Raw genomic sequence first — 12,132 nt, 5'->3', positions numbered from 1 at the left:
TACGTGAACTGTGGAAGGACGGAAAGGGAGAAAGGGGAAGAGTGACAAGGTGCAGACTGTTTCCTTCTGAGAAGTATGCAAAATAAATTGACTTTCCCATTTTCAGTATTTTTATTCCTCTCCAACGTCATTACAACAAATTAATGCAGGAATTATGCCAACCTGAAGTACATTTTTTTTTGGTTACAGATGTCAGCAAGCACAAGGCCACTAGTAAACAAAATACATGGGGAGGACTCTGGAAAAGCTTTTACCGTGCCTACAGCTTGATGCTCATCCTGTCTGCAACCTGATAGCCTGACAGAGCCACAAAGAGTCAGTCAAGATGATTTTCAAAAACAGAGACATATATTATAGGATATGTAACTGGAGAGGAAGACATAATGTTTTGTGTTAAGCAATAGCCACAGTGCTCCACAACTGCCATTTCTTCCACAGTATTCTTGCTGCAATCCAAAAACTGAATTCAAGTTTACAAGGCTGAAATCACATTTCTTTTCCACAGGATGAACCCAAGACTGCTCAGTTTTAAAATAACAGAGGAAGCACTGGGAGGTGGGAGGGGGGAAACTGCTGCACCACGTTTTTCTTTACCTTATAGGCCCAGTAGCATAACATTTAATCTCCAAGAAACAGCAGAATTAAAGATATTTCTACCTGCTTCTGACTGTCATGACAACTGTTTCAGGTCAAGAGAAAATTAGGAGCTGATTTTTAAGTTATAGAAGCAAAGACACCATATATTTTGGTTATAATCTGTTATTCTCTATCAAATCATTACTCAACACTTAACCAGGTTTGTCCATGAACTCAATAGCAAAATAACATTTGGTATCATTTTTATTCTGAATAGAACTTCTACAACTGCAGTTTGACCCTTGCAGCTCTTCTGTGGTTCACAACTGAAGTTTGGCACATTTGAAAACAATCGCTGTTGTATATTTGTCAAAATAGCCAGTTGTGTAAATAACAGCCCTGAATGAGACAGCACAAAAGGTTGTCACCCCTAAAACCCTAACTCTAGGTACCTTGGTGCAGCACTAAACACAAGAGGACCAAGCTAACATTGCTATTTTGCATTATATTACCCCCTAATTGTAGGTTTAGCCACAGCATTACTCTATTTTTGACTTGCAGCATTCAAAATATGGAAAATTTTCTCCAACATGCTTTATGATCCACAAGCTTTTCATGTGTGTACATAATGCTTGTTATACCTTACCTCTATACAAGTGGTATAAGGTCTTTGGTTTCCAAGATACACCTGGAAAAAAAAAAAAAAAGGCAATCACCAAAACTTTTCCTAAAGCCTACCTACCCATCTTACCCTTCCAAACCCCCACATTTTCATTCCTGCTTTGCTTCCTTTTTCCCCTCATGCAACAAAATAGTCCTGCTTCTAGAAATATAGTAGGTGAGCACACAAATTAGTCAGACACAAATATGAACATTAAAACTATCTGTGAAGCCACAGTATCTAGGAGATTTAAAACACCAAAAACACCATACTTACAGTGTTACCAGCTATTAGTACATATTGACATCCTTACACAAAACATACTCCACACCATCACTAACTAGACAATTCATGACAGAGACAAAAGAAATCCCAGCAGAGAACTGCAGAAAGTTGTTAACATTTGCATTTTTCTAAAGACCTGAGCAAACATAGATGTTAAAGCAAATATATTTCAAATCACCTCCCAAATAATTTGCAATCTTTTAGAGAAGAACATTAAATAATTAGGACTGCAGTGGGAAAAGAGTTAAACAGTCCAAAAGTGAGCCAAAATATCATTGCACTTTAAATTAGATGATGTGTTTCACTGATACTACATATGGTAATTTCTCTATTTCTACACGGAGATCTGCAAAATGCTTTACACAGAAAGCATTGCTTGAACACAACTCCTCCCAGAAAAAAAAAAAAAAAAAAAAGAGAAATCAAAACAGTATCAACTTGATAAGGCAGCTGATTCAGGAATTAGATTTAACTTTCAAGCAAGAGTTCTGCAACCAATCCCTATTCAAGCATTTACCTGGGCTTTGTTCGACCACAATACGATGTGTGTGCCACAAATCCAACTCTAAAAGACCCATGGATACAGTGGACTTCAAATGAGAGGGAACAGTTAAAAGTATTGTTACAGCCTCCCTTAACCAGGTAGTTCAACGTGAACTGCAAGAACAGCATCTTTGGGACTTAATGTCTTCCGAAAGCTACCTCGTGTTAACAAAACGCAACATACACTCCTTGCTACTGTAAAATTGTGCAGGTTTGATTTTTAAAGCTACAAAGTGACAATGGCTATGGAGGTGGAAGAGAAAAAAAAAAACAAACCTCACCTCAAATCACACCAGAAAGTGGCAACTCGAAGAAAAAAAACGAATCTGCTACAGCAGATCGCTGAGTACTTGCACTTTGGCTAGTACTCCAAGGAAACGTGAACCTTTCGTTTTCTAGGTGACCAAGTGATTCGACCCAGATTAACTTCAGTCCCCGCACAGCCTTCTGGCAAGACAGCAGGGACATCGCAACTCCTCGGCACACTCGAGCACACCTTTCGCACTACACGAACCATCTGCTGGCAGCTCAGAGCTCACCCCCTCCACCTTTCCTTCCCTCCACGCCGAGCCACCACAAAGCCGGGCAGAAGCACCGCCCGGCAACCCGGCTCGGTGCCTAGGACAAGTCCCGGTGCCTCAGCCGGCAAAGCCTCGAGCACGCCGGCGCCGTGAGCAGGGACAGCGCTCCCGAGAAGCGCCAGGTGCCGCCGCTGGTGCTCCCGCGAGGCGGGGCAACAGCAGCCCTCAGCTCGCCGCCACTGACCGGCCACCCGCTGCAGGGATCCGCTCCCCAAGCCCCCGGCCCGGGCTCACGCCGCCGGAGGCCCCGCACTCCCCAGAGGAGCTGGGCTGGGGACCTTCCGCCGCTCTCAGCCCACCACCACCGCCGCCGCCGCCCGCCCACACGCGGGGCCCCGCCGAGCCGCGCCCGGCGACCCTCAGCCCCGGACGGAGCCGGTGGCTGCAGGTTGGCTCCCTCCATCGGTAAGCGCGGGCGCCAGGCCCCCTCAGGGACCGCGCTGCCGGCGCGTCAAAGACGGGGAAGGTCAGGGCGGCTCCGGCCGCCGGCTCCCGCCCAGCCCGGCCCGGCCCGCGGCTACCGGCAGCGCCCCGCGGCGAGGCTGGGGACGGAGTACGGGGCCGCGGCCGGAGAGCGCAGGATGGGCCCGCGCCATGTGTCGGTCCGTGGGCGGCCCAGGCCCGCTCCCGCCGCCCTGCCAGGGACCGACCGCCGCCCCGCCCCCCCCCCCCCACTCACCCCACGGCTCCCACTATGGCGGCGGCGGCGGCGGCACCGTGCGCGGCGCGAACCCCCACAGCCTCTCTCGCCCGCGCTCCCCGCCCCGCCTCACCCCGCCCCGGCGGCCCGCTGCACACCGGGACAGCGAGTCCCGCTAGCCGTTGGGCGCGCACTGGGAGGGGCGTGGAGGACTACAACTCCCGACGTGCCCCGCGCCGCCGCCCGCGGTGGCTGATTTGAATGAAGGGAAGGGGACCGCGCGTCGCTGGCTCCGCGGGCGGTGCCCTGGAGCACTGTGGGATAGTGGTGGAGCGTGGAGGGGTGGGGGAGGCGAGGGAGGCGAGCACCGTCTCCCGGCTCGGTGGGGCTCTCGCGCCCCGAGCCCGCTGCCCAGTGGTTCCCGTCAGAGCCCCGTCGCCCCTCCCTGACCACCCCAGAGGCCTCCGCCTGTCCCGGGGCCACCCCAGCTGTCCTTCTCTCCTGGGGAGGCTCCGCCGGGCCCTGTCGCCCCCGCGGGCCGGCGGCAGGAGGGCGGTCGTGGCCCCTTGAAATGGCCCCGGTGGATGAGGGGACCCTCAGGCTGCCCTGGGATCTCGCTACAGCTCCCTGGGTTGTGACAGTGACGGGATTTCACCCCAAAGAGGGAGGCGAGGTGGGTGTCCACCATCAGGGGGCTACCGGCCTTCAGCGAGAAGGCAGGCAACGAGCCGCAGACAGAGCTGCAGATCCTGAAATTCATTTTTAACAGCCCTCACAAGACATACAATGAAAAATCTTCTTTAAAGAAAAAAAAAGGAATTGCTCAGCTTGCTTGCAGTGAAAGAAGTTAGCACTGAAGGTGTGGGGTGGTTGAAAAAGTCCTGCAAGTAAGTACTTGCAAAGAGAGAAGTGGTCTAAAAAACATGGGTTTTGGTCTTGCTGGCGGCCCACACCACATTCACTCAAGCAGCAGCAGGGAGGGCTTATAAAGATGCAGAAGTCTTTGTTACCGAGTGGTTTAGATCAGGGCTGAGCCTGAAAGATGGCTCAACAGTTGCCCCTATACCAAGTAGGGCATTTTGACCCAGCTCTGAAGGTCCCGGGTCTCTGCCAGAAAACCCATCTGCTCCTTAGAGACGGTATTGCACAACCCTGGAAAGAGACGGGTCCACAAAGCATTTGCCTGGGCTTGCTGCTGAAGGCAGTACTAGGGAAGGAGATAGAGGTAGCTGACATCAAGCCTCTTTCCTAGATGCTAATGTTGCACTAACGATGTCTTCCAACAGGTTTCTCCTATTTGAAAAAGGTAAACCTGAGTGCCCACACTGTGTCAGTCCCTATCTCATGGCTTCTTACCCTGCATGGCCTGGAAATGGAGACTGCAGACAGCTGATACTCCACTGAGTCCAGGTGAAGAGTAGCTGAACAGTAAATCAGTGATTTTTTTTTTTTTCCCCTCTCTCCCCCTCATTTTCTGACTGAGGTGCTGTTCATGCCTGGGAGAAAATGATGGGCTTTTTCATTGCCTTCATGATGACATTCTCAGATCTGCAGCTGCCAGCCTCAGATATGTTGATGCGCTCTGCACCTTGTGGTCGCTACTGACGTCTCTGCCCCCCAGGGGAAAGATGTCAGTAGAATGACTGGCACTGTCCTGATCACAGTTCTTTGCAGACTCATCTTAAAGACTTAAGTCATGAACAACACCTATTTTTTAAATCATGGAGCCTCTGGCACTCTTGCTAAATAATTTGTGCACAGCGAGCCCAACACATCAGATTTATCTAGAAATATTTAAGAACTGGATTGATTATACACCAGTGCAAAGCTGTGAATATACAGAAAAAGCTGCTTCTCATTTGTTCATATGGAAAGACAAAAGAGAAGGATTTGCATGATACGGGCTGCCTGGGGTCCCTTGTTCTAACTGATGTGTTGTGGAGTCAGTTCCAAATGTAGGACCCAAGCCTGAAACTTGCAGGCTTTAGGATAAAATGCTGTTGATGTTCCTTCTGCTTTTCCTATAGTAGCCACTACAGTGGGATAAGTATCTTTTAGAATGTGACTACCCAGCTATAGTAGCCCCTTTCTGCTGTGTGCAGCATGGTTTTTAATTTTTGTGAGGGAGGATTGCTATGTGATCTGGGAGGAAAAGTAGAAATGAGATGGTGAGGGCTGAATGGAGCTTCCTGAAAATGAGATAACTAGGTTTTAGGGATGTTTTGCTTGTGCGAGAGCTGTTCCTAAATCATATTCCATCAGAAAGTACATACCCAGAGAGAAGTGAAGCAGTGAAGGTCTGTCAGCAGCTGGTAACCTCAGCACCCACGAGAGCACACCGTTGTTGTTCTTTGCCTGCGTAAGTGATTCCCAAATGAGTTGTGGGACCAGCACAGGCGTGGCTGGTGCCTTGCAGTTGCCCATCTGGTCTCTGGTGTTGTCCCAACACGCCCATCTGAACTGTAATATTTCTGTGGGGAAAGAATCAAGTCTTTGAAGTGAGAACTGACTGGGCAGCAGCTGAATGAGGCTGATTCTTTAATTATTAGCAGAGAGTAAGAGAGGTATCACCTAGGAGCCTAGGCAGCATCAAAGCCCTACTTTGCTGGGCACTGGGATAAGAGACAGTTTTTACCCTAGAAAACGTGTAATCTGAAAACCAAGGAATAATCAAGGCGATGAAGACGGGACCATGCTATGAAGCATATGAGAGAAGCGCACACTTGGCTTGGCAGCATGCATCCTGAGCAGAGGTGAGCGAATTTTCCTTGGCCGCTTCTCACCCAGCCCTTAGGTGACGATGAGTTTGTGATGCTGGGACCCTGGGAGTGCTCCTGTGTTCTGCTCAGGAGGAAAGCAAAAGCTTTGGATGCTTCCTCCCTACTGTTGGTCCTGGGAGGCTACTGCTTTCTGGATCTGGGAACAGTACAAGGAGTCTGTCGGACTACCTGGGCTCTGATCAAGGACAGCAAGGGGAGCCAGTCTCAAGAGTGGGCCTCAACACCCCTTGTCACAAGAGAAAAAAGAGTGCATATGGTGAGATGCAGAGCAGGGAAATAAAGGCAAGGAGCAGAAGGTTGGTATTGTCAGCACCATCTCTCTCAATTTATCCCTGATTTAGCCCAGAATTTCAGCATTTCTGTCATTTGTATAGACAGCAGGGGAGTCTGAGGTTGTATCAGAGCTATCCACCATCCAGCCTATCAGCTTTCTAGCACACCAGCTCCCAGAGGAGTTCTCCAGCCACCTCTGCCTAGCAACGCTCACTGGCACAGTGACTTTTGCCCTGTCACATCAGGGCCCCGGACACAGGGCAGAACGGTGGGAAGGACCGTAAGTGGGGGCAGTTTCTGAAGCTGGAGGCAGGATGTGAGACAGAGGTGGAGTTGGCTTGGGAACACACCAACTTCCAACACAATGGCTTCCAGCAACAGAAGAACTGCAGATGAGGGGTTGGGGCAGAACACTGGAGAATATTCCTTGTGGAGGAACCCACCCTGTGAAGGATGCTGTGTTAGAGGTCAGGAAAACTGTCACCTGCCCAGTGATTTAATGGGAGTGATACCGATCTCTAAAATAAGGTGAACTGAGGAAGCCTTGTGCATGCACAGAGAAATCAGTTCGGGTTTCACCTACAGGAGAGAGGGTTCTGCATTGCAGAGGAGCTTCTCTGTCTTTCTCCTGTTTGGTTCTGCTTGCCAACTTCCCTTGTCACGTCAGAGCCTCTCTATCCCTTCCCATCCGTACCTGATCATGGAGAACTCAACACAGAGCTCAGGCTACAGGTCACCATCTTGCTTCTACAGGGGCTCCATGGCCGAAGCTCTTTTTATACTTTCTGATCACGAAGACTGATTTTACCTTATTAAAGTTCAAAAACCTTAGTCCTTTGACATGCAAAGGTAGAGCCAAGTGATGAGGCACACCACCTTCAGAAGAACCTTGTTTGTTTAATCCAGAGGTGTGGATCCCATGGCACGTACAGATGCATAGAGCCACTAGGTGAAGACTACGTACGTCAGAATGCTGGTTTCACGCCATCTAGCCTGAGCTTCAACGAGTCATGGTGTGATTTTGTCAGCTGCTTTGGGAAACTGGGGAAGGAACGACCAGAAACTCTACGCACATCACAAACCCCATCACCCAGCTGACAGCCTGACTAGCTCTCCCCATTACAGGCAGGCTGCGTTATCCTCATCCATGCCGCCAGGACTTTAGGGCTGTGTGGCTAAATGTGCCGTAGATGGAGTTACATTTCTAGATTTCTGGTGTAACTGGAAAGCTGAACTGGTAGGTGAACTTGTACCACAACACTGGGTATCGGCTACACAGGGAATACCTGACTTGTTTAGTGCTTGAGCTCTGCAGCTTAAGGATTCTGAGCACGAATTTATCATCTTAAGTAAAATAAAATTATTAACCCAACGATATAAAGGCTATCTTATTACTACAGAAAAAACTAAAAATAGGTAAAAAACTCAGGAAGGGAGTTACTATTGATCTCTAGGGGTGATTGTTATGAAGATGAAATTAAGGTTTTGCCTTAGAACAATAAAAGCCACTTTAAATACGCATTCTCCAAGTCCCCTTCTAGGGCTAACGTTTGAAAATATACACACATGGGAAAGTAGCAACCAAAGACAGACGATGCTGGTAGAAGAAAAATACTGTGAGGGTACAGGCTAGATTAGAGTGCAGGATGCAGAAAGGTGAGGGGTTGAAATGGAAGAAAAAGCATTTGCATTGAGCAATAACACAGTTTATTTGTTAACATATTAAAGTACCTTCCTACAGAATTAGCCTCTCTGTTCCCTGCCAGTACCATTACTCACTTACCTTAATTTAGCAGCAAATGGGGGAAAGCATGCACAAGGAGCAGCATTCTTTTGTCATGCAGCTCCATTTAACATTCCCAGTTCGACCCAAAAACATGATGTTTGAGGCACAGCTGAAATTTTGTGCCGCTTACAATTGTTTTAGACTAATAGCTCTAAACCAATCTGAAATTAGGAACTTTGGTAAGTGGAATAACAAATTCAAAGATACTACACGTTAGCTTTTCCCTCAGCCGGGTCATGGCAGGCGATGCTTTCTCCTTCCTCCACCATGCCCAACACGGAGACTCACGCTGTCCCTCAGGCAGCAGGCCTGTGTGGGAGGCGGGCTCACATTGCTCCTGGCTATTTAGAGAGCACCCCTGTCCTAACAGCCATTTGCTCTTCAAACAGCTCTAACCCCTGTGTAGGCAGGCTCGTAATACGCTGAACAGACCTCGAACTCCTCCTCCTCACCCTACACGAACATGAAGACATTCACGCTGTTGCAGCCATGGAGTTTGTGATGAATAACAAAACGTTGCAGAAGAGAAGGCAGGCTACAGCCAGCGACCTGTCAGAAATACATATATAGAGCACGGAAACAGGAAACATAACAAAACAAAATATACTTTATTAAAATTAAGCATGTTAGCACCTCAGTGTAACCTGGAGAAGTCAAAGAGTCCAGCAGTTAACCAGTCCAGCAGGCCAAAAGTCTGAATGTCCTGAAGTGCTTTCCAATGGCAGAAAAAGTACCATGACTGTTACGACACGCATGTTCTCAAGAAGCTAGGACACACAACCGGTCTCGTTTGTCAGGAGAGATGTTGTGCTGCCTATTGTCTTGATGGAAGCATATAGATCTGCTGGACCAATTACATATTATATAATCAGGTTGTGTAGCAGGTATCTTGCTTTCCCTACAAAAAAAAAAAACAAACCAAACCAAAACCAAACCAACAACAAACCAACCAACCAAAGAAATCACTGCTTACTTGACTCGCAGGAAAATCGGTATACCACGGAGCTGAAGTTGTGAGCTACATATCAGACTGGAGAAAATAAATTAAAATGAAATAATAGGAAATACTTAGTACATGACTAGACCTGTAGTATCCTCACAGTCAACCATCCAACTCGGTACACACGTTACTAGAAAAATGACCCATGCATTACATAGCAGGCTGTGACAACCCATGCCGTTAGCCGAATGGGCGACATGGTCAACAGATAAACCTCCAGCTACCAAGTCCCACTGTGCCCTTTTTGTTCGCTCATATAGAGTATCGAAACCAACAGTTGTAAAGCTACGTTAGCCAGTGTTACAAAGATTACAATGTTTTCAAACTAAAGATACTTTTTACATTTAGAAAATACTTCTATAAAATTTAGTAAAACTGCCATCCTGGTCTACCGAGTGTAACGCACTTCACTCGCAGGAGAAAGATCTTGCAGCCCCAGAAGGCACCTGGTCGTTCCTCCCTCAAATGGAATTATGGGCACAGTGGTGAACTGCCTTTTGTTTGCAACATCCATCGCTACCGAAGCCGTACCCCTAAGTACGCATTGCCAGAGAGTTGTGCAGGTGCACCAGACACCCTCCTCTTCCTCCTCCTCCTGCCAAGGTATCTGTTCCACTGGCTAACCTGGAAGTATGTATTCCAGCCAGCCCATCAGCCTTGCTACCCTCCCTCCACCCTCTTTCTAGCCAATGTTGATTTGGTTTCCTGTTGCTGAAAGCGAGGGGACGAATGCTGGCTAGAAACAGAAACTACACAATCATTCCACATAGATTTGTTACAATACTCTTAAATCTCAGTTTAGAACACGCAAGCACGTTTCAGTAAGGTCTTGCCTAATGTACAGATTATTAGTCATGCCAACTAGTTTAGGATTAGACAGCAAGGGTTTGCAACCACTGCAGATAAACTCGCTTCGCTTCTGTTTCATCCTGGTTCTCTGAACGAAAGCCAAGGATTTAAATTCCAACGTGTTACAAAGCCTCCCATTTCATTAGAGGGAGTTCTTAAGCCAATGAGATAAACTACAACCATCAAATGCCACCGGGTTCTTTGTACCAGATTGTAATCCTTACTAGTGTTGAGAGCATCGAGACATCTGTAACAAATACGGACGTACTGTGGAGAAAGCAGAAACTACATCGTACAAGAGCACTCTTTAATCTGGGGATCCTTTCACGCTAGAAACAGCAGTCTTTTACGGCATCAGTAATTTACTGAAGAAACACATCACCCTGAGAGGGTTTCTAAAGCTTTCCTCGTGCCTGTGCTAAGCAAGGCCAAACATGACATCGTTGTTCATTCCTATGACAGGTACAGTGCCAGCCACACTTTCGGACATGCCTTCTCCAGGGGGTAGTGTTGTTGCTACCTCACTTAACACAGAGCGAGTTTATTTGCTGAAAACTGATACCCTACATCCACTTCGTGGTGACAGGGGTCCCATCTACACCAAAACAAGCGCTTTCTGCCGCTGCCGGCACAGGGAGGGTGCTGATGGGCCCGGCGCAGGCGGGAGACCCGCAGTGCTAGCTCCGGGGGAACGTCGGGTCGGGAACCGGGCTCGGCATTGAGCTGACAGTGGCCGCCCCGTCGAGGCAGGGGAATCCCGTGGCATGGGCTTGCCTGGCTGGGGGCTGCTTCGGTGGGGGCAGGAGGGACCGGGCGGGGAGAGCCAGGGGCTGCGGGGCTGCAGCCCGTCCTGGCCCCGCTCTGTCCAGGCACCTCACCCAGGATGGCAGCGGCTCCGGGGTGGAGAGCCCCGGGCCGGGCCGGGCACCCCTCCGGGCCGGGCCGGGTCCCGGCGGCCCTCAGAGGCCGTGGCGTTTGCGGGTGCCGGCGCTGGCGGCATGGAGCAGCCGGTCCTTCTCGCGGATCTCCTCGCGGAGCTGGGCCTCGGCCAGGCGCAGGCGGCGGATGCTGCCCTTCATCTCCTTCATCTTCACCTCCAGCAGCGCGATGATGTCGCGCTGCTCGTTCAGCTTCCTCAGCAGCTCCTCCGACGTGGTGCCCGACGACAGCGAGTACGAGTGATCCGGAGGGCCACCCTCCACCGGGCCCTCTTCTCCTCCCGCCGGTAGCCTCCCGGGGCCGGGCCCAGCGGGCGCCCCGGGCCCGAGCTCCACCTGCACCGTCAGGTCGATGGGCTTCACATCCTCGGCCGCGCCCCCTGCCGGGACCGCGGCGGCGGCACCGGGGCCCTGCGCAGCGGCGGCGGCGGCAGCGGAGGCAGCAGCAGCGGCGGCGGCGGGGCGGGGGCGGCGGGCGGCCCGTTGCGCCTTGCGCTCGTTGACGCCGCGCAGCGGGAAGATGGTGGGGACCCGCACCAGGTAGGACTTGCGGCCGCCCTGGAAGTGGTCGCTGCAAACGCGGTGGCCCGTGGTGGGCTGGAAGGTGCTGAAGCAGCCGCTGACGCCCGCCCGGGAGACGTTCTTCAGCCAGAGCCGCCGCAGCTCCTCGTCCTTGGGGAAGGTGTAGAAGTGCAGAGTCTTGTCGCGGTGCGAGTTGTTGTAGCAGCCCGGTACGCAGCAGGTGAAGCCCGGCATGGCGGGGCGGCCTCCCGAGCCGGGGGGACGGACCCCTGGGCGGCCCCGGCGGCGGGGAGAACGGGCTGGGGGGACCCCCGCCGAACTACAGCTCCCACAAGGCCAACCGCGGCCTCTCACCGCCCGCCAACGCCGCCCGCCGCACCGGAACTACGCGGCCCACAATGCATCGCGGCGGCGGCGGCGCGCCGGAACTACCCGCCCCACACTGCGCTGCGCCCCCGCCCCGCCCCGCCGCCCTTCCCTCGGCGGGCCCCGCCCCCTTTCCCGTCAGGAGCCGCGCGGCCATCTCGTGAGAGGCGGGAGACGGTGTGGCCGTTAGCCGGCTATGGCGGACAGTCGTACCCGGTCCCGCCGTGGGGACCGTTGCAGCGGCAGCCACCCGGCGCTGGCTCCGGCCAAGGGAAGGGAGAGTGGGGGAGTCGCCGTGGGGGTCGTCTGTCCCATGGGGGTCGTCCAGCCCC

The 12,132-nt window shown here is 51.4% G+C and overlaps 2 protein-coding genes across 2 annotated transcripts in view; both read right to left on the bottom strand.

The window, feature by feature from the left end:
* The window catches only part of NUTF2 (nuclear transport factor 2), a 31,580-nt gene extending 28,219 nt beyond the window's left edge, over positions 1-3,361 (bottom strand). The window contains exons 1-2 of the mRNA XM_086469350.1: positions 3,326-3,361; positions 1,223-1,264 (exon numbers count right to left, since the gene is read on the bottom strand). The gene's annotated coding sequence lies outside the window, so the exon portion shown is untranslated. The remainder of the gene's footprint in view (positions 1-1,222; positions 1,265-3,325) is intronic.
* Positions 3,362-10,933: 7,572 nt separating this feature from the next.
* THAP11 (THAP domain containing 11) lies at positions 10,934-11,668 on the bottom strand. Its single transcript, XM_086468984.1, has one exon. The coding sequence runs from the start codon at positions 11,666-11,668 to the stop codon at positions 10,934-10,936; it is 735 nt and encodes a 244-aa protein (XP_086325110.1).
* Positions 11,669-12,132: the final 464 nt, after the last annotated feature.

This window comes from Leptosomus discolor, chromosome 8, assembly GCF_034619465.1.
Source record: "Leptosomus discolor isolate bLepDis1 chromosome 8, bLepDis1.hap2, whole genome shotgun sequence".
NCBI classification, from domain to species: Eukaryota; Metazoa; Chordata; class Aves; order Leptosomiformes; family Leptosomidae; genus Leptosomus; species Leptosomus discolor.
Note: the sequence above shows the minus strand (reverse complement) of the source record. Positions and strands in the feature narration are given on the sequence as shown.

Coding starts and splice junctions, on each gene's coding strand:
- THAP11 (XM_086468984.1), bottom strand. CDS start 11,668: ATGCCGGGCTTCACCTGCTGCGTACCGGGCTGCTACAACAACTCGCAC.